General features: G+C 40.4%; 3 protein-coding genes across 5 annotated transcripts; 2 read left to right on the forward strand and 1 right to left on the reverse strand.

The window, feature by feature from the left end:
* The first annotated feature begins 3334 nt into the window (after positions 1–3334).
* On the forward strand, positions 3335–8561 carry plp1b (proteolipid protein 1b). 2 transcript variants are annotated; one of them, XM_034889961.1, is made up of 7 exons: positions 3335–3577; positions 5641–5827; positions 5929–6085; positions 6317–6494; positions 6749–6822; positions 7054–7119; positions 7708–8561. In XM_034889961.1, the coding sequence occupies exons 1-7, from the start codon at positions 3574–3576 to the stop codon at positions 7777–7779; spliced, it is 738 nt and encodes a 245-aa protein (XP_034745852.1). In that variant the 5' UTR covers positions 3335–3573; the 3' UTR covers positions 7780–8561. The 2 variants fall into 2 exon arrangements, with proteins under 2 accessions (XP_034745852.1, XP_034745851.1); XM_034889960.1 differs by lacking the exon at positions 3335–3577 and adding an exon at positions 4661–5273.
* Positions 8562–8678: 117 nt separating this feature from the next.
* On the reverse strand, positions 8679–17721 carry si:dkey-125i10.3 (zinc finger protein 185). 2 transcript variants are annotated; one of them, XM_034889957.1, is made up of 8 exons: positions 17665–17721; positions 17440–17551; positions 17190–17267; positions 10484–11150; positions 9417–9934; positions 9238–9300; positions 9007–9106; positions 8679–8902 (listed from the first exon to the last, which is right to left on the reverse strand). In XM_034889957.1, the coding sequence occupies exons 1-8, from the start codon at positions 17672–17674 to the stop codon at positions 8792–8794; spliced, it is 1659 nt and encodes a 552-aa protein (XP_034745848.1). In that variant the 5' UTR covers positions 17675–17721; the 3' UTR covers positions 8679–8791. The 2 variants fall into 2 exon arrangements, with proteins under 2 accessions (XP_034745848.1, XP_034745847.1); XM_034889956.1 differs by having other exon boundaries at positions 9417–10030.
* On the forward strand, positions 12215–15235 carry LOC117955443 (tigger transposable element-derived protein 6-like). Its single transcript, XM_034889958.1, has 2 exons — positions 12215–12814; positions 13220–15235. The coding sequence occupies exon 2, from the start codon at positions 13225–13227 to the stop codon at positions 14521–14523; it is 1299 nt and encodes a 432-aa protein (XP_034745849.1). The 5' UTR covers positions 12215–12814; positions 13220–13224; the 3' UTR covers positions 14524–15235.
* Positions 17722–22259: the final 4538 nt, after the last annotated feature.

The following is a 22259-nucleotide window of genomic DNA, read 5'->3' on the forward strand; positions in this document are numbered from 1 at the left end:
GATGAGTCTTGTCAAAAGTTGGGATAATGTGTTTGCCGAGTTTAAAAGGATACTTATAACCGTGTGAAATGTAGTTCAAAGCTGTATAGTGTCTGGGTCAGGGTTGAGAGTTGAGGTTAAATTAGCTCCAGTGTGTGCCTCTCATGTATGCTAATGCATGGAAACATCAAAGTCTGTTTACAGGTCATGGAGAGTACTACTGCATATGTGAACCATGTTGCATCAAACTGTATTTGGCTCCAGAGGGAGCTGATGAAAAAATCATGAAAATCTGAGCTGAAGACTAGACATTTTAAAATGAAAAAGTAATCTAGAAGGGGTGGAGTTAGAGAGAAGTGAGTTTACCAAACTTCTGCATCCTGCTCCCCCTCTCTGCTTGAGGCTATTGGCTCCAGGCTACATTAGGCACTACTAGTACACCCAAATTTCTAATATTCTGACTGGTAATGTAGGCACCAGGTTTTAAGAACAAAGAAGAATGCATGGGATAACATGATAATGCTGTGTAGCTGACCTTACAGAGTCATTTTACTAACTTCGTGACTATTCTCGGCTTTTCCATTGTTACATTACATTTTACCATGTATCACTGTATGTAATTGTCACGTTGCTCACAGTGACTGCTGTAAAAGATAAAGGCGGTCTGAGTGATGTTGCACGTTTTAGGCTACAACAGTTGTTGTCACATACAGCAAACATCTCCTCACTATCCGCGAGCTGCCTTTCCCCAGAACACACTGTAAAAAACGCGTCCCCGTAAAAAGCCCAGGGTCTACAAACAGCAACAAAAACAAAATGTAACCACCTGCACCACGAGGCATACACACAGTATTCCAGCCAATTACCAACAAGAAGGATTTGGGGGTGGGGATTGGGGGGTTTGTGCGTGGAAGGGAGGGGGAGGGGACAGGATGAGGAAGAGGGAGGGGAAAGCAAGTCTCATTTTGTTTGAAAATTCTTTGAACGTCAACAATAAGTAACGTCACCCAACATCGCTTAGAGCATCTTTATACGTTATTTCTTTAGGGCTGTTAGAGAACAACTTCACTATCAAAATCTCATTGAGTTTATTTGCCATGCTCGCTCATCACTTACAATTTCATGTTTATCCACCTTCAGGAATCTTAATGTTCCACTTGTGCTTCTATGGATGTCTGCTCCTCCCGCAGTTTTAGGGTAAATCTTAAAAAAAAACTGTTAGAACACAACTCCTGGTTGCAGTTTCCCCAGGCTTCAAACACGCAGCCAGCAGAGTCTCAGATTATCATGAAAGACAATCAAACAACAAACAGATAAACCCTGTTGGAGAACAGCTCAGTCCTCCCTTTACTTCATCATGCGGGAAAACAAATACTTTAGGCACTCACCATGGGAGGTCATCGCCACTGAATCCATTTCCCACTAAGCCTGACGTGTTGTTGTCCTCCAAGTGCTTGTTGGTTTGTTTGATGCCTGTTTGTTCGTTTTGTCACAAGGTAGCACACATTACCATACCAGAGATAGATAAATATTTTCACAGGGCCCCCTCCTCCCCTTTATAAAAACATGCATATGACCACTTCCAGTGTGTAAATATTGGCCAGTGTATCCATCACAATGCAAACAATTTTAAAAATGACCCAAAGATAGAGCACTGTGCCACATCACATATACATACTGCACACACAGTCACATGCACTGATACATAGTCACTGCTGTCCATGGTGCTGATCATGATGTAGGTACCATTTTATATGTGATCATACACAACATATATGGATGTATGTATCCTAAAATAGCATTTGCAACCTACTTGAACGTGAGCGAGTAATGTGGTTCAAAATCTGTTCAAGCATTCATTTGTAACTGTTAGGCGGTCTTATTGTTACCAAATAATTCATAATCTGAGCTGCTCTCATCCCCATCCACCATCTGCATCAGCTTTGGCAAAATATAGTTCATTCATAAATGAATGAATTGCTCCCAAGACGACTAGCTTCTTAAACTTGTACTCTTACCTAATCCCGTCCTTTGATTATCAACATTATTGCTAATTCAGAGCTTGAAAGCAAAGCTGACAACCATTCTGTGCTCTCACATACAGCGCCGAGGTTAATTAATGCTCCTCGTCTCTTTTTCTCTCTCTCTCTCTCTCCCTCTTTTCTCAGAGATTTGAAAAGCATCATTCCTCTCTGCTCTCTCACTTTCTGATTTATCCTTCTTACTTACTTATTACTTGATGTGCCGTTGCTCTGCGTTTTTAAGAGAAGGTTACAGACTGTAAACCCAACCCAAACATTTTTTTCCAATGCACAAGGCTTTTATTTTGTGAACACACCCTCTTAAGAGAAGGGAATTGGGCTCTAATGCGCAGATTTATAAGGAGACCAGATGATTGTTGTGTGGATTTTCTGGTGGAATGGCAGTATGTCTGTATTTCCCTCAGCATGTGATGGTGTTTTACAAAGTGTAACATTCCATTGAATTCCAATATTGTAATATATGAAGGGATCGTCCATGTATTTGTATAATGTTGACTTATGTCTTGTTTGTCATAGGCCTTAAACATGAGGGGTTTCTCCAAAAAAAGATAGCATGGTGTTTTCTCCTCCTTCACACTGGCTTCTTTGTACTGAACCCAGCTTTGACATCAACTGGGTCAAACATGAGGGAGGGAGGGAAGGAGGACAGCAGCTGGACCCGACCGTCAATGTCACCCTTGTTAGTCAACTTCATCGATGTCAGTCACTGGCGTTTCGATTTATTTCCCTCTTTTGTGTGTTTCTGAGAATGCTGCTATAAGGACCCTCAGACATGTTAATTGTGTCTTGCTGCTTCCAGCATGCAACACATGCATGTCGACGATTAACATATGAACTATTGAAAGTTTATGAAATGTACCCTACAAATCCCCATCTGCACTAATCCAACACTTCTGAGATGAGAACGTATAGAACATCTCTGGATCATTAGTTAGTTTATTTGCATTCTGCACATTAAATTGAGAAAAACTATGCAACTTTGCCCTTACAAATGAAATGTGAATTATTTTTAGACTCAACTGATTTAACCTTTAATATTTGTGACTGTTATATGGACTGTCTAAGGAATGCATGCAAATTACTAAATTACCCACATATTTTAGAGTAATCTAAGGATTTAAAAAGCTCAAATATTCAATACAGTACTCAAATACAGTAAATGTCACCAAATACCAAGAGAAAATTATTCATGTTAGAATGTGTTTTTTTTTTCGAGTATATTTATTGAAGGAATCGTTTATACAGGGCTTATACAGGATAACGATACAAGAGTCTTCCCTCTGGGTTTTCTAAAAGTTTAAGCATTAGATTGTGTAACCCACTCTCTGTCCCAAGTTCTGAACCAGTGGCTCCATAAATAATGACTGGCAGCTGAAATGGGACTTTGTGACTTTAAGATGTGACTGGGAGATGTGGTCTATCTATTGTTGATGAGACAAAAGCGCGAGTCAGATCCATATAGGAGTGGCGGTGAATAACTTCTCATATCCTCATATCACAGTCACAAAGCCACCCAGCAAAACTTCAATAACCCCTGCACTTCTTTCTGGACATGGGTGAGTGCACGCAATCTTTATTAACTCCTATCATCTATTATTAATGTGATTTGAAAATGTGGATTTCAATAACTTACTAATGTTGCCTTTAATATATCCTTTTTGTCCTCAGACATCATGTTGCCCTCGTGCACTGGGGGGCATTTATCAAAAGTAATGTATTTTGATATCCACAGATGGATCATTGATTTATCACTGATTCACCCTTGTTAATAATATATTATATAGTTTAATGATGATTTCAGAAGACTGAAAAGGTAACAGCACAAGGGCTCAGCCAGGATTAATTGCTTTGCAATAGAGAAAGAACTCGTTACCTCGTCTAACCCCTTTTCACCGTACACAAGACTGGAATCAGAGTGGCTGACAGAGATGGGCATTGGCTCTCATCATGCCAAGGCCATGCCAGGTCACTCATGTGAAAGAGGTCAGATACTCCCACATGTGTCACTGGTATAAATTAGCAAATTACAATGAGAGCTGTGGACCCAAACAACCTCTCCTAACCATTTTTTTTCTCAGTTCCAAACAACTTGTGTGCTTTCACACATTTCTTCTAGCAGCTTTTGAGTCTTGATTGAATATCTGTCAACTAGGGTCAACGCGTTGATGCCTTTTACACTGAATTTAAAGCGCGGCTGTGTTGACCTGTATCACTTTATCACTGCAACCAACCACTGTTGCAGCAAGGCACAGCTGAAGCGTGGGCGTCATCATTTTGGGACTCTACCCGTCTTCCTGCTGTTACTATTTATACTTTAGTAGCAGTTTGTTGAACTCACAGCTTCTGTTCCCTCCAACTAAAATCCAATCATTTGTGAAATTGGCATGAGGGAGGCTACCTGTTTTTATTATCTCAGGTTAATGTTTGCATGTGTGTTCTTATTTAATGTGTGTTATTCCAATGCTTGGTTTTGATGCAACAATTTACTTAAATCCAAGACAATTATCTTCCATGGGAGACAATAAAGTAACCATAACCTTAAATTATGAGTGTTATATTGCACTGAGATAGTTTAGATGCACCCAAGGATTTCAAAGTGTGTAGCAACAAAACAACACTTTTGAGTGGAGTTGTTGTTGTTGTTGGGAAGATATTCAAATAGCCCCTCTCGTTCATTATGCTTCTACCCACTCTTGAACATTTGAACCCTACCCCCGCCGGCATTGACACTCAGTGCCATGGTACCAGTCTCAGCCAGCTGTGGAGGGAGGATGGCCTGAGTAGTGGTGTAGAGACGGTCCTGGTCACCCCTCTGCCACCACTGTGTGTGTGTGTAATGTGGCACTATGGTCTTTGTTTGTTTGACATCGCTGCCCTTTGTTCCTCCCTGATCATGGCAAAGACAATGGATATTGTATCTGCAGCCACAAAGAGAAGCTCTTTCTTCAGGCCACTGAAGCCAGGGTTTCACCACTCTCTCCACCATCTTTCACTCTCCTGGTGACGCCTGTGACCGCTGGACAAAGAGGGCAGGACCAGAGTTAGTAGGGGCTGAGCTGTGAGGTGTTGGCACCAGCAAAGAAACTGCCACGTACAGATGAAGTCAACGCAGGGACTTATTTTACCGTGGCAATAGCTTGTAGGCAGCACTGTACATCACTGGTTGGGACTGGGATCTCTCTTGTTGTGGAGTACAGGATCAGAAGCAGCAAATGTTTCCGGTCAGGCAGCCTTGGCTTTGCAAAGCCTTAGGTGCTTTCCTCTATCCCATTTCTGCCAATGCATGTATTAACACTGTGGATATTTGCTACCCGCTTCAACAGCACAGCTTACACTGGAAGAAGTGCACAATATTGTGAAGTCAGTGGTGACTGCTTTTGTGTGGACGCTTTATTGGGATCTGCTACTTGAACTCTTGATTGTCACTAATTTTTTTTTCTGTTGCTTTCTTACCTGTTGGTGGGGTTTTGGTGTATGCTCATGGATTTGCACACAAAGCAAGGCCTTTTTCATAGCTCTACCAACAGGGTAAAAGAGTTCCCCACCGTGGCATAGATGTGTTGTGTGGTTATATGTGCGGTGTGTGCCGCCTGTGTGCTGATGTATTATGCCCCCTCAGGTTGCTATGATTGCTGTATCCGGTGCATTGGGGCAGTGCCCTACCCATCCCTGGTGGCCACCCTGCTGTGCTATGCTGGCATGGCATTATTTTGTGGCTGTGGACATGAAGCGCTGTCCCAGACCGAAGTCCTCGTCGAGACTTACTTCGCCCGCAATGTTCAAGACTTTGTTGTCATGGCCTCCTTGTGAGTGAACCTTTAATTAATTCTCTGAATTGTGACTTTTGACCTCTTGAGAATTGTTTCATTTTACTGTTTGACCTGACTCCTCCCTATGACTATCCTAGTATCAAATACTTCCAGTATGTGATCTACGGCCTGGCATCATTTTTCTTCCTCTTTGGTATCCTGCTGCTGGCTGAGGGTTTCTACACCACAAGCGCTGTAAAGCAGACCTTTGGTGAATTCAGGAGCACCCAATGTGGCCGTTGCCTCAGCCTGACGGTAAGAACAGGAAGGAGGGATGGGGGGGTGGGGTTCATTGTTAAGATCCTGAATACTGGTTTGTTTAAGCTTCTAAGCTCAATGAAATGTTCTTTATTTCCACCATTTCTAAACAGAATCATGAATTATGGGTGACAGCTGATTTAACGGCATCACACTTATCACACTGAAACCAGGCCTACCTAATCCACATCTCTGTGACCTGATGTTCTGTACTTTTTATTTCAACAGTTTATCATAGTGACGTACATCTTGGCTTTCATCTGGCTGGCGGTATTTGCCTTCAGTGCTATCCCAGTCTTCTTCTTGTTTAACATGGAGCAGACCTGCCACAACATCAACATCCTGGCTGAAACAACCCCCAGCATTAATCAGCACGGCTGGATTTGCATGGACGCCAGACAGTATGGTGCGTTGTTCTTATAATGATTGACCGCATGCCCACCTAATGCATGTAACCGTGAAAGCTATGAATTAGTCATTGGTGGGTGGATGCAAAACTGCTTGTTGAATTAGTTATAAAATATTAAAGATAACTGGGCCTTTATCTTAACTTCTTCACCACTGATATGCTGTATGCAAGCAGTGACTAAAATGTGTCATAACTAATCATAATTCAGCAATGGTAAGAGATAGACTATTTAAGTCATGTCTTCATTTAAGGTCTGCTTCCTTGGAATGCAATCCCAGGCAAGGCTTGTGGATTGACCTTGGCATCTATTTGCAAAACCAGCGAAGTGAGTAGCTGAATCCAATATTTCCTTTCACACACTTCCGAATTTCATATCAGCATCATCAACCTCATGTTAAAATCATTTTGCAGAATCAATGTAAAATCTACTCTATATCATTAATGATTGGGTGTTTAAGCAGACAGTTTTATAAAGGCTAATTAAATTACACAAACATACTAGGGATAGGTTCAGTTCTCTAAATATAGACTAAACTAACCTGTGTTTGTCTTACAGTTCTACGTCACCTATGACTTGTACATAGCTGCATTTGCTGGTGCCGCCATCACTCTCTTAGCACTGGTGAGTAATTACTTTGGCAATTTGCATGCTTTCTAGTCATATTCAATATCTCATGCAGTGTGTTGGATTTAGAGGCATCTAGCTGTGAGGTTCCAGATTGCAACTGTCAGAATACCCCTCACCCCTCTCTTTCCAAGAGTGCAGTAAAACCTATAGGGGACATTCAGCTACTGTGCAACATGACGAACGCCATCCTATATGAAGGGTCCGTTTACCCAAATTACAAAAAATACATTTAGCTGTATTTATCCATGCATGCAGGTAGTTTGGGTTTTATTTAATAAGGTTTTGCCTCTTGGAGTATTGCTGCCCCCACCCCCCAATACATAGTGACAAAACAGGCGCCATGTTTGTATCGGGCTTGCAGAAGAAATATCAGATATTGATTTCTCAAGCAACTTCAAACTACCTGCATGCCTAGATAAGAATCAAAATTGAATGATGCATTTTGTTTTGTAATTTGGGCAAATTAAAACACATTCTAAACACTTGTAGAGCGCCAATGCTATTTATAATTATCACACCACATATTTTGTTCAAATTAAAATCAATTTTTTCCCTACTCCGTCTACATTTTTTCCTTTGCAGTTTTTGTATCTAGCTGCCACCACCTACAACTACGCAGTCTTGCGGTTCCTGGGCAGGAAAGGGGTCCGCTAAGTGCACCCAGTCGACCCCCATCCTCTGGCTATGAGACGGACAGTCAACACTAGACTTCCATTCATCCTCTGAGAAAAAGCCAACCTGGATCACCTGCTATAGTATTTCTTTAGACCTAGATTCACACCCAGCAGCAAGCTCCGGCCTCCTCAACAAATCCTTCTCTCAGATGATTCTCTTAGCTGTTGTTCCTTTTCTTCTAGCAGGTTGTATCTCTCTTTTTTTTTTCTTTTTGTGAAGCTTCATTGGTGCTGATGCTGTTGTCAGATTGTGATGCACAACATTTCATGAATAATTAAGAGCAATGACAGCTCGCCTCGCAAATCATAACTGCCTGCACTCTATTCAGTGTTTACTGATGCATATTTTGGTTCTGAATATGATTTTGCTGCTGCCTCACTTTCACCATCTTGTGTAGTATCATTGTGTGAACTAAAGCAAGGGAGGCTGAATGTAACAATGTAAGTTCTCTGCATGGATTAGGTGTATCCTACCATCTCCCTTTGTGCTTTCACTTACACTACATGTACTTTGCTTTCATTCATAATGCATTTTGTTTAAATGCCACTGTGTAGGAGGGAAACAAAACATGTATTCATTTCTTTGAATGTTTTGGGATTACTGCTTAAAATAAGCTGTTCTATGTTACTGAGGTGTTAATGCTTCCATTACATGCAGCCAGGTGACTCATGTTTGACGTGTAGCCCTGCTACTTACTGAGCTGGGTTGTGTTGTGTGTGTGCTCATTTTTAATAAAGGATGATTAAACCAATTAAATCTGAGGTAGCAATTTGTGATTTTATTCAACCATATGTGTCACAATAAAAACTGTATTTCATATAAGCATCTTTGGCAATTACTACCAGAAATAACATGCTGACAAACCTTTTCATTATATAATTTGTAACCCTGACTATGTCCTAAAAGAAACATTCACTAGTAAAAAAAAAAAAGGGGTGACGTCCTCAGTCCCAACTAGCTTTAAGTGTCTCCGGGGACATATTTGTGCCAGTTAAGCTTCAGACTTGAGAGTTTTTGCAAAGCAGGCACCACATTGGACCTCTTGCCCATGCAAGAACATGGTGGTCAGCAGATCTCCCAGGACCTTAGCACACACACCACACTGCACAAATATACTCAATATTAACATTATGTCTTACAATATACAGTATATTTAACCACAAATAGATGGTGTGTGCATTATGTTTCCTAAATGACAGAACAAACCTTTAGGCAGTCAGGGTGGCAGATCACCTCAGGTTCACTGAGAAGGAGCTTGACATTTCCATCAATTCTTTTGTCACAAAATGAACAAATATTGGTTTTCCTGCAGCAGAGAGAAAGTGTTTGTCGTTGTTAACTTTTCTGTACAAACTTTGCATCTATACCATAACAGTATGTTTAAGTTACTTTGTATAACTTACATAATGTTTGAAATTATAAACTTTGAGACATAACCTGGTGACATTCTGTTTTTGAGGGGGTTGTTCCTTCTCCTTGGACCTTTTAAATATTTCAGATCTACAAGAAAATGGACATCAGCAAACAATAAGATGCATTTTATCGCTCAAGTATAAACAAATATATGAAAAAGAGAATAAATGTGAGGTGGTTCCTTGTTATAAGGGTTTACTCACGTGTTGGTATGCTCAGAGCGTTGGTTCGGCTTGGTTTCCTCAGTGTGGGATTGTTTTGAATCTTTTAGAGGTTTAGGAGAAGTTTCAGTTGTCAGTGGCTCAGCATCTAATGCTTCGGACAGTTCAACGGGTGTGTGAGAGAACTTATCCTGAACAGCTGTGACGGGTTCAACAGCATTCTCGATGTTCAACTCCACCACATCATCTGCTGGTCTCTCAGGTGTTGGCTTAACACTTTGCTCGACAACAGTGTTGACAACAGGCGCAACTTCAAACTCAACTACCTCTTCAGCTTCGGCTGCTGACACAACTTTACTCTCTAGAGACTTAACTGCAGTTTCAGCTGCAGGTTGAGTAGGCGATTCAGGCACAGTACCCGCCACCAAGTCAGGGACTGGTTCCACATTGCCTTTGAGAATAGCCTCTTCTCCTGATGTTGCATTTACTACGTCACTTTTTTCAGGCGATGACTTGACCACGACCTCAGCTACAGCTTTAACACCGTCTGGGAGAGCAGCCTCTTTTCCTGGTGTTGCATTCACCACGTCACTTGTTTTAGGCGATGACTTTACCACGACCTCAGCTACAGCTTTAACACCGTCTGGGAGAGCAGCCTCTTTCCTTGGTGTTGCATTAGCCACTTCACTTTTTTCAGATAATGACTGTGCCACAACCTCAGCTACAGCTTCAACACTGTCATCTGCAGCCTGTTCTGAAGAACTTTTCTCATAACTGCCCCCTGCTGGTTGAACAGCTGTTTCTACAACTGCATTTTCGGGCTCTGTTTTGCTTGAAGGATCCTCTTGAGATTTTAGTTTGAATGCAAGCACAGCAGGGACTTCAGCTGTATCTTTACTCTCCTCTGTGCCAGCCGCAGCGAAAGATTCTGCAACTGGATCTTCCACATGAGCATCTGCAGAGACCTTGGCCTCATTGTGTTCTATGTTTGACCGCCCAACTGTTGCATCAGCATGTTCTCCTTTGTTTTCTGCAGTTGTGTTGGCAGCTGGTTGCTCAGCAAAATGAACCTCTGCATAGACAGCTTTAACACCGTCTGGGAGAGCAGCCTCTTTTCCTGGTGTTGCATTCACCACGTCACTTGTTTTAGGCGATGACTTGACCACGACCTCAGCTACAGCTTTAACACCGTCTGGGAGAGCAGCCTCTTTTCTTGGTGTTGCATTAGCCACTTCACTTTTTTCAGATGATGACTGTGCCACAACCTCAGCTACAGCTTCGACACTGTCATCTGCAGCCTGTTCTGAAGAACTTTTCTCATAACTGCCCCCTGCAGGTTGAACAGCTGTTTCTACAACTGCATTTTCGGGCTCTGTTTTGCTTGAAGGATCCTCTTGAGATTTTAGTTTGAATGCAAGCACAGCAGGGACTTCAGCTGTATCTTTACTCTCCTCTGTGCCAGCCGCAGCGAAAGATTCTGCAACTGGATCTTCCACATGAACATCTGCAGAGACCTTGGCCTCATTGTGTTCTATGTTTGACCGCCCAACTGTTGCATCAGCATGTTCTCCTTTGTTTTCTACAGTTGTGTTGGCAGCTGGTTGCTCAGCAAAATGAACCTCTGCATAAACCACAGCAACCCCGTCATTGTGTTGCACATTTGACTGGTAAACTGCAGCGGCATATTCCTCCTTGTTTTCTGCAGATTTGTTGGCAACTGATATTTCTGGTTGTTCCACACACTTTTGGGTAAGTTCTTCTTTGGGTGCTTGGAGCCTGTAACGGAGGGAGAAACTTATTCCCAACTATGCAAAATAAAAAAGGTAACATAATGAAATTAATATTAATCCCTACACACAGCAGAAGTCACAGTGAGTAGAGAGATGCTCTTGTGAATGAACTTTGCATCATCTGTGGTCTCCTCTGTTGATCCCTCAGGCTAAGCAACTTTTTTTAGGAAATTCAGATTTGATCAGCTTTAAACTACTTTAGCTCAAAATTGCTATCGAAGTCAAATAATCCATAGTAAGATGGTTAAAAGGGATAATGTAAATGTACAATTTTATGTCAGGTAACGTATAATTTCTTACTGAATATAGTGTCAACAGATACAACCTTATCACCAGAATATGGCTCAGTTTCTTCTTTTAGATAAGTACCTACACAAAAAATGTTGCACAAAAAGTCTGATCTGCATTGGAAGACGAATACAACAAATCACATACATAGGATACCAGCATATGAGTGCTAAAAAAAGAAGGGGCAAGCTACATTGATTGATGAAGCAAAGCTGACAAACAGAGCCGTAAATGTCTTATTAACGATTTAAATATCACCAAACATGTTGCACTGAAGTGAGGGTGGGAAGATGATTTCTTTAACAAGGAATGGCATCCAGTTACCTGCTTGAGTCAATTTAGTCCCAGTTTGTGTATCTCATCTAATGACTTTGTCATAATAAACAAAAGACACGCACAAATGGATTGGGTCAATTATGCTTGCAGTAGCTAAACATCTTGATTAGGATGTAGCTAACTCTTGAAAGATTTTAAGGTAATGACCCACCTGCACACAATAAAAGAATTAACCATGTGAACCTTTTCATCCATTAAGCGACTGGAACTAATTATTCAATCTGAGGACATGGTGCTGTCCTCAGATATGGCAATAGATAAAGATGTATGTTAATCTGTCGAGGAAAGTGAACTAATTATTTAATGACAAATGCTCTATATAAAAAAAGGTAAATGGTATTACACTAAAAATATCCAAAACCAACCAAGAAGGAATTCAATCATGTTGGAGTGATATTGAATGATATTGAAGAGAAACCCTTAGCCTTGTTTTGTTATTTATTTTATAACTATAGTTTTACGTCATATAAGCATTGTAATGCAATTTATTGATTTTATCTGAATATCTCTAAAGTTGGACACTTATTTTTGTAACAGGAATTTTTATACTTTTATTTTGAAGACACCGTCATTTGACTTTCGTTTTTTCCGCAGGTTTGTGATGCTAAAGTTAGCTGTTTCATGCTAAGCATGGAAACGTGGTTCAGTTAAAACATAACCGGCTCATTTAAACTTTCTGAAACCGACAGACATGTAGCGTCAAATTTCGACAACAGACACAGTCACTTGGTTTATATTTTTAAGCTAAAACTTGTCTCGAAAACCACCGGGCTTCACACCACTGTAGCTAGTTAGCTAGTTAAACCAGATCGCTAGCTAGCGGTTACAAACAATAACTTTACGGTTCAAGCGACGTCACTCAAAACAACCACCACCACAGGACGAGTCATCTTCTGTCTACCACACACCACTAGCTAAATTTCAAGACTAGTAAGTCAGTTGGTATTTTAACAGGTTTCCCTACACACAAACGGAGCTTTGGTTGTGAGAGAAAGAACGAGGAGAGTAACGTTAACGTTCCCAGACGTGAAGTTTCAACCACACTCGAGGCAAACGTCATTATGTCAGAGCTGTTGTTTCGCCACTTAACGCTAGCTACTCTCCTAGAGTTGACGTTTTTTTGGGGCTTTTAAAGAGTATATACACCGTTTTAGACCGTGTCTACGATGTAAAACTGTTAATAAAATAAGACCACGACCAAGTCTAGACCAGAAATACAAACAGGCTATGCCTGGACTAACGTTGAGAAGTGTTCAAACAGATTAGCTAAGGTTTATTTAAATTAAGTGATGTGAAACATATTATTTTTTATATTTAAGTTTGTGATTTGATTATGACACATTTGTGATACATTTGCATAACTAGGTTAGTTTATGTATATCATATTTGTTTAATGTGTTATTCATTCCTGCCTTTCCTGTGCTGTCTTAGAGAAAATGCCATCGAGAAATCATCTTGACAAAATTGGGAGAAAGAAGAAGAAGAAATGGACAGAGGAGGCCATGGAACGTGCTCTGGTCGAGGTGAAGTCGGGAAGGTGTACAGTGAGACGGGCTGCCAAAGAGTTTGGAGTCCCTAAGTCTTCACTTGGGGACAGGGTTAGTGGACGGGTGACACCAGGGAGTCGCAGCGGGCCAGCTCAGCTTATAACATCTGCAGACGAGGAGCTGTTGGTGGAGTTCTCTTTATACATGTCGAAGCATGGATTCCCACTGACCAAACAACAGCTGGTGTCCTTTGCCTCGTCCATTTATAAACGGCAACATCGGAGGGTGGCATTTTCTAAACTAGGCCAGACCTGGTGGCTCAATTTTAGAAAAAGGCAAGAAAAGAATATAACCATTCAGCCAGCAGACAATGTTGTCCGTGGGAGGACGGTTAGTGTGAGGAAGGAAGCAGTGGATCATTTTTTTCATTTACTCAGCGCTGTCGTGGAAGCTCATGGGCTCCAAGACAAGCCTCTTCAAATCCTTAACTGCAACGAGGTGGGCTTTCATCTGGGCAGGAAGAGGGTTATTCTCCCCAAATCTGCCAGTCTGGGTTGCAAGCCAACGCCAGGCTTGAGGGACCACATCTCCATCCTGGCTTGCTTTAGCGCAACTGGAGAGGACATTCCCCCATTTATTATCTACTCAAAGGCCTACCCAGGGGGAGTATGTTACAAGACTCAAGGGCCTCCCAATGCCCTCTATGGATGGTCAGACTCTGGCTGTGTCAACTCTGACCTTTTCAAGAAATGGTTCCTCAAACACTTCCTCCTACACACACCCAAGGAGCGTCCTCTGCTGCTGATTTTTGACGGCCACAAGTCTCCCATACACCTTGAGGTGGTGGAAGCAGCTCGTAAGGAGGATGTGATCCTTCTGTGCCTTCCACCTCATTGCGCTCACATCCTGCAGCCACTCGACGCGGGTCTCTTTGTACTCCTAAAGCAGCATTTTGCAGCACTCTTAGGTGATGGTTTTGCCACTGATACTCACTATGCAGTCAGCAAGAAGGAGTTCTCAGGGGTGTTTAAAGAGACGTATCAGTTGGTGAAGGAGGAGGAGGGTGTCAGGATTGTGAAGGAAGGCTTTAGGAAATGTGGCATCTACCCGCTAAACCACTTTGCCATCAACGATGGTCATTTAATGCCATTACACAGCATGGGCCCTGCAGCTGGTCCCTCCTTGTCCACATCAGCACAGGGGGTGCACACTGTAGGAGACGTCATGGCTGCTGGACCCTCCTCCTAACTCATAACTGCTCAAGACTATCAGTCAGCCATCATTACCTTTACATAAAACTTGGCTAGTTCTGTCAGTTGAAATACACCCCAGCTTGAGTATTGTTCCCCGCCTCCTCCAGCCTCCTTGCAGAGTACTGCGTTTGTCAGCTCGTCAGAAGAAAGGGTTGTTGATATCAATTACATGTCAAGATTGTGGCCAAAGGCTTTATAATGGACTAAAGAAAAAAATACTTGTTTTCATATACATCATTTTTATTTTAAAGTTTTATTTTCTCTAAGACGTCTCTAATTATTGATTTTTTTTTGTAAAAATATTGGACACTTTAAGGGCCCTTAAAATCCTTCAAATGATAAAACAAGCAGAGACAGGTTTGGTTGAACTGCTCCCAAATCCTGTCCACCTTATGGCCATAACCTGTGACAGAGGGTTGAAAATAGATGTTTCTTCATCTCAGGGGATCACAAGCCAAAAACACTGAGAACTACTACTGTACAACAAATGAACTCAATCTCTGTCATTTTGTTTTGTGATTGATGGCCAGCTAGCTAAGCAAACTGACACTAAGCAGTATGAACAGAGACAGAGTTATGCTTGATTTCTATTTTAGTGGCGTAAGCTGGAGGCTAATCTGTGAGCTAGCTTGTTAATTGTTCTGGACTGATCAAACAAGCGGTTTAATAATTCAATGTGTATTCAGCTAACATATTCAAGCATGAGAACAAATATACTTTTATTGTGTTTAAACGTATGATATTAAACTAAGCCACATTGTCAAGCGTTCTCTTGTTTGAAACTCTCCATAATTAAATTAAATTAAAAAGTACAATGTGAAAATGTAGTTAGATGTTGAGGTCTGGTAACAACGTGTTTTATTACTGACAGAAGGAAAAGGATAACATGTCTTTGATACTGCTAATTCAGTTGTGAATCAAATTATCCCTTTGAGTATTCTGAATGTACTTGGCCTATTCTGTACTTACAAACGGAATTCATATTGTCTGAAAGAACAAAGAACTATTAAGTAAAGTTGAGTCTGTTTTTTTAATATTGGGAGGGGGGTATTTTAACATAAGTGTCCAAATATATTATGTATTTAATTCACAAAATAATGCAGAAAAAAATGAAAATCTGAATGTTTTTGCATCACAAATGTGTCCATAGGCTTAGTAATTTACTAAAGTAAGTGTGTGTGTGTGTCTGTGTGTGTGTCTGTGTGTGTAATAGGTACAGCTGACAAAAATACACAGGCAGGCAATGTATTAGGATTACTTTGTAAATGAATTTTTCAGGACATCTCTTCAGTCCAAACAAAGTATGATTATTAAATACTATATTACAGGAAATCGTGACTTTTTGTGCTCCGTAAAACAATGAGACTATTATTTAACACATGATCACTAAAAACGAATGGCTGGTAAAATAGTACAGCTGAAAATGGGGATTTATAAATGTGTAATTTTCATTAGGAAGCAGAGAGGAAATACTCAAGAATTGTGTTCAGATCGATGATCATGAACCAGCTACAGAACAAACCGCCTGCAGTGCACTGTAAGGGCCGAGTTAATGTGAAGATATGTTAACATCACTGAGGGTGATTTGTGCCTGAAGCCTTTCTACTTTTTGTATTCACTGATGCATCAGATTCAAAGGGGAATTTCAGTTTGACCATCAGAACTGCCATCACATTGTTCATTTTATAATCTTTTCTGATGTTGCAGGGGTTTAATATTTAAATATAAGTTAAATTGTTTTGCTTTACTGCATTTTTCACACTTTTACTGGCAAGAAAGCTAGCCTACATAATTCGAGGGAAGATATAGCCTCGCTATGTTTTAAATACATCTTTGTCTTGTAGTTATATTTCATAGAAGACAGGTTGAAACACCCCCTGCTTTATCGTTAATTTTAAAATCAGGGAGATCATAATTCAAAGAATTAACATCATTCTGCATGAAAATTAGATTGCAACCATAAACTCAGTATGGAAATGTTTATTGAGGTAATAAATCAAGTGAGAAGTGGGTCTTCTCTTTCTCATAGACTTCTACAAACCGACCTCCTTTTGCAACTGCACGTGCGCCCCCTGCTGGAATTCAGATAGAATGCAGGTGAAAGGCACTGCAGCATTTGCAGCTCTTCGCTGAACCGGATGCTTTGTCCATTTATATCTCTGTTAATATTAACAGTGTATGGTGGTGTGCTATCACTGAAGCATCGCGTTGACAGTATTTTTTCCATTATTTGGAATTCCTTTTGGGGGCGACCGACTCTACTCACTATAGCTTTAAATATGATGTCAACAGATCGTTTACCAGTGATGTGTGTGGTTGGTTTTCTTGCTTATTTATCTTAAATTTTTATTTTTTAACATGTTCAAAATAAATGTAATCAAATCAGATGTGGGAAACGCAGCATTCAGAAGCACTGCCACAGAAGCGCTTGTGTTGAAAATCGTCCACTATTACAAAGCATTTGAAATCAATGTAAATTGATTTATGTACATCTAGTGTATATATCATAAAAATTGTGATATGTGTTGGCCGAACCATGATATTGCCTTTATATTGATTGATTGATTGATAGATCAAGTTGAATCAGAACACAAATTGTTTTACTGGTTTAATTATTGTTATCTTGTTCAGTAAAAGCAGTGATACCTGTCTGATACTTACTCAAATTTCTTGGTTGTAGACAGGACGTATGAATTCGGTCTGACTGGAGCGGGTCTGAGCTCCACAGCATGGTCACTTCTGCAAGACAGAAGAAGTTGTGAATTTGCATTATGCGTACTTTTTCTCAAAAGCTCGTGTGTAGCATAACGAGAATAGCACATCAGCAAAATGCAGGATGGCAAGATAGCGTTAGATTCCAATTTGTAACAATAAGTTTTTGTTTTTGTTGCATCTCAATCGCTGAGAATACCTTGCTTTGCATTGCTCTTCTGTTTCCTCTTGTGCGTTCTTGATCCAACAGCCATCATTCTTCAGCGTAGTTCTCACTCTGGTGGTGTAAAACACCTTGTGCCTGTTGGCATCTATAACACAAACGCACACGCGCCCTTTCTGTCAGTGTTGGCTTCCAAGAATGCTTGCATACCATTTTTAACCTTTAAAAAAGGATGAAAAATTGGATTCAAGTGGGACTTACCATTTGACATGATACTGATATTTTCCCAAATTTTCAACCTGATGAAAGTAAAGATGAAAATGTTAGAATTCATAACAGGTTTTATAGGTTTCCATGCAAATGATACAGGATTCACTGCATTTGCTTCCCAACTGGATTTTTCTGTCCATATTCTCCCCACTCACCTTACACCTGATCAGTGACCCAGCATCTCTACACAACTTGTCTTACTGAATTTGTCAAAGTGGAAAGCTGACGTTATATTTACATTTGTCACATTACTAGAACTCTGAACAACTTGTGTTGGATCAGAATTTGAAGCCCACACTGAAATTGTATATTAAGTTAACATTTTTTATGCTTTTGTCAGTGCTTTTGTTAAAACAAAACCTGTTGGAAAAAATGTCTTCCTGAAGTAAACAATATCATCCTGACAGAGATGTGTAATAGTGTTCTTTCATAATAGTGGCCATATTTGCTATCCACTCTTTTACTCAGGATCTCTACCCTCCCTGTGTTTACAGTGTCATGTTCTATCCCACTGCATCTTGTCTGTATTCACTTTGAGCTCCTCTTAACATTTTTTAAGATCATTTTTGGGGCATTTTAAGTCTTTATTTGACAGGACAAATGAAGACATGAAAGGGGGGCAATAACATGCAGCAAAGGGCCGCAGGTCGGAGTTGAACCCTGGCCCCCTGCATCGAGGAGTAAACCTCTATGTATGGGCGCCTGATCTACCAACTGAGCTATCTGGGCAGCCCATCTTGACATTTTGACCTGCAAGTAGTCCTTCAATCTCATGTATAATGAATCTCGCGGGAGATGTGCAAGCACCAAATAACCAGATCACATCTATTATGCATAGTCAATTAAAACAATTCTGACTCTGCAATGAGCCCTCACACTGCAGAGCCAACATGAAATAAGAACTAGTGGGAAGTCCATTCTTGTACCACATTGGGTTCTTACCTGTTCAGGTCAGCTGTGTCAGCGTTGTCAGTGCAGCGTGGTGTCGAGCTTCTTCTGGGTCTCTGTCTCACACAGGCCGGCGGGTAAAGTCACGTCAGCCTGAGCCCCCGCCCCGTGTCATTTCAGATTCCACCCCCCCTTTTAAATCTGAAGTGATTTGCCTGGATGCTGCTATGCTGGTTAATCAAGTGGGTGGGTAGGTGGATCACTTCTCATGACAGGTTGAAACATTGTTTGCATTTTTCTCCTCTTGGTTCCACAGAAAAATTCTTCATGAACACACTGTTCCAGTTGGGGGAGAGTAATCAAGAGAGATTTGGTATGTAATCATCTGCCTCATCAGAGACTTTCAATATCATTCAATCATTCGCCAGTAAAACTGGAATGTTCAAAGAACTGAAATGTTCAAAGTTTGGTTGGTGGATTATTCAGAGTGTCTGGATAGACATATAAATCCAAACCTGCAGTTAAAATTATCTGCATTTCTGAATACAGAGGTTTGAGAAATACTAAACTCACCCTTTAAATGTGCCCTGAGCAAAGGTACATTTAAAAAGGCAACAGCATACATTATTTCACTCTCACACTAACTCTCTCTTTCTCTCTCTCACACACACACACACACACACACAGCAACTCTTAAAGTAAAGTAAATTATTAAGTCTATATACCAATTTATGATGCAACAATGTTTCAAATAGTTCAATTTACATATTTCCAGTTTCTTTTCTCCCCGAGATCATACCGGCACCATTCTTCAATGTGAAGGGAAAGCATAACATACACACTTACGTTAAAAGACCCCCCTCCTCAAATTAATATGTCTTCATTTAAACCAGGAATTCCTTTGTAACTACTGAATAGGCCAAATACATTCATATAATAGATTGTTTTTATGTTTTTGTTGTTGCACACCTTTTAGACACATGATGTTTGAGGAATCTAGCAGAACCTCCTCTGTTTGTTTTCCTCCATTAATCTCAGCCAAAATCGTCGGTAAACATTCCTAGTATTCCTACAGCATGTATTCATAACAAGACTGAGACCATCGATGTCATTCTGTACAGAGCTGACATTGTGGAATGTGTATTGCTTAATGTCAATTGTGGTAACGAAACAGAAGGGTACATTCTGAACTTTTCTGTATCCATAAAATGCACGCCATTAAAAAAGGAAAAGGTAAAAGGGAAACAAATAATTAAAAAAAAAAATGTTTTTACTTTTAAATCTGAGACTAACAGTAATATAATTAATATTCCACAGCAGAATGTAAATATAAACATTAAATGTTGCACAGTGTGTGTGCTTAGTCTAGACTTAGACTAAGACCTCTCTTTATTAATCATTTTGGGATAACTCCAGCAAGGAAATTGAAATTTCCAGCATCCACAAGAATACAGTATAGAAAACAGTATAAAGATAACAATAACAACAGTAATAATAATAATAATAATAAATTAGCATACCATAAATTAGCAGTCCAAAGTGTCAGTTTTGAGTCAAGTGTTAAAGTGACCAGGTATTAATGTAAGTCCAGGTGTGTATGTATGCATGTATGTATGTCTGTCTGTCTGTCTGTCTGTCTGTTTGTCTGTATGTATGTATGTATGTCTGTATGTATGTATGTATGTCTGTATGTATGTATGTATGTCTGTATGTATGTATGTATGTCTGTATGTATGTATGTATGTCCGTATGTATGTATGTCCGTATGTATGTATGTATGTATGTATGTATGTATGTATGTATGTCTGTCTGTCTGTCTGTCTGTCTGTCTGTCTGTCTGTCTGTCTGTCTGTCTGTCTGTCTGTCTGTCTGTATGTATGTGTGTGTGTGTGTATGTATGTATGTATGTATGTCTGTCTGTCTGTCTGTCTGTCTGTCTGTCTGTCTGTCTGTATGTATGTGTGTGTGTGTGTATGTATGTATGTATGTATGTATGTATGTATGTATGTATGTATGTATGTATGTATGTATGTATGTATGTATTGTCCTCTCTTCCCTATTTCCTCCTCCCCCGAGTGAGGAGTTGTCCAGTCTGATGGCATGAGGGACTAGGAGTCCTTGAGTCTGCTGGTCCGACACTTGGAAGGGAGCAGCCTTCCACTGAACAAGCTACTCTGGGTGCTGATGATGGTGTGCAGGTGTGGGGTGGGGGGGGGGTGGTATCGTTAGTAATGTCCAGCAGTTTATCCAGTGTCCTCCTCTCTGCTACCGACACCAGTGAGTCCATCTTAACGCCGACCACAGAGCCGGCCCGCCTGATCAGTTTATCCAGCCTGGAGGTGTCCTTCTTGGATATGCCGCCCCCCCCAGCACACCACAGTGTAGAAGTGGACACTGGTGACCACAGACTGGTAAAACATCCACAGCAGTTTGCTGCAGATGTTAAAAGACCGCAGTCTCCCCAGGAAGTACAGCTTGCTCTGTGTCTTCCTCCACAGGTGGCTGGTGTGTGTTGTCCAGACTATTATGATTTTAAATGTATTTAGTTATAACTCTTATTTTAAAGTGTGTGTTCCGTGTTTAACTCGTTGCAAAAAATAATTTCCCCTTTAGGACAACAAAGTTTAAGTTAAAAGTTACTGACAGTTTAACATCTTTGTTTCTCTGTGGCCGTTTTGGTTTGGCTGTTTAGACTATTTCCATATTAGTCTGGAAAATTGGCCATAAAGATTTGATTTTATGAGACCCTCATCTTGAGATATCTAGTGTGGCCTGAAAATTCTATAATAAAAACAATTATTGTCCATGCCTATCAAATCTGTCCCCAGCCTCTATCAACCCCACCCCACTGTATGGCATCAGCATTATATTCACACACAGCTTACACATAATGTAGAAATGTAACCAGTACAATCTTGTAATTACTCAAAACCAGAGGCAATTTGAGTTTCTGATGCATCATCTGATAACCATCTTCCTTCTTCCATCCTCACTACAACATTGCACCTTCGTATGAAGGCATTTTACTTTTTCTTGCTAGCAAAGGTAGTGTATAAGCATGTAGAAAATGTTGAATATGTGTTTAGTAAGACTTCAACGCATGTTTTGAGTTTTGTGTGTGTGTGTGTGTGTGTGTGTGTGTGTTTATTAATGTATGAATAAGATCACTGTACAGTATTACTTGAAGTAAATCAGTCACACTGTTAGTAGATTGTTTGTTTGTTTGTTCGTTTGTTTTATACCAGAAAACTCGCAAGCAATGGTAGTTTATGATAACCACGTAGACAGAGATGGCAAAAGTACTCACTTTCCGTACTTAAGTAGAAGTACAGATACTTGTGTTAAAAAATACTCCGGTAAAAGTGGAAGTACTGATTAAACTTCTTTACTCAAGTAAAAGTAACAAAGTACAGGCTTGGAAATTTACTTAAAGTATAAAAGTAAAAGTAGCCTTGTAAATTTTTTATTCAAATCTACCTGGAGCACTCAAATGTTACTAGAGAGCACGCTGAGAAACTTCAGTGGACATGGAGGACATGTCTTTATATGGCAAAGGCTACATTTTAAATGGATGTCTGCCAATAGGCCTAAAACATAACATACACTCACCGGCCACATTTTTAGGTACACCTGTCCAACTGCTCGTTAACACTTAATTTCTAAGCAGCCAATCACATGGCGGCAACTCAGTGCATTTA

The sequence above is a fragment of the Etheostoma cragini genome, chromosome 13 (genome assembly GCF_013103735.1).
Source record: "Etheostoma cragini isolate CJK2018 chromosome 13, CSU_Ecrag_1.0, whole genome shotgun sequence".
NCBI lineage: Eukaryota > Metazoa > Chordata > Actinopteri > Perciformes > Percidae > Etheostoma > Etheostoma cragini.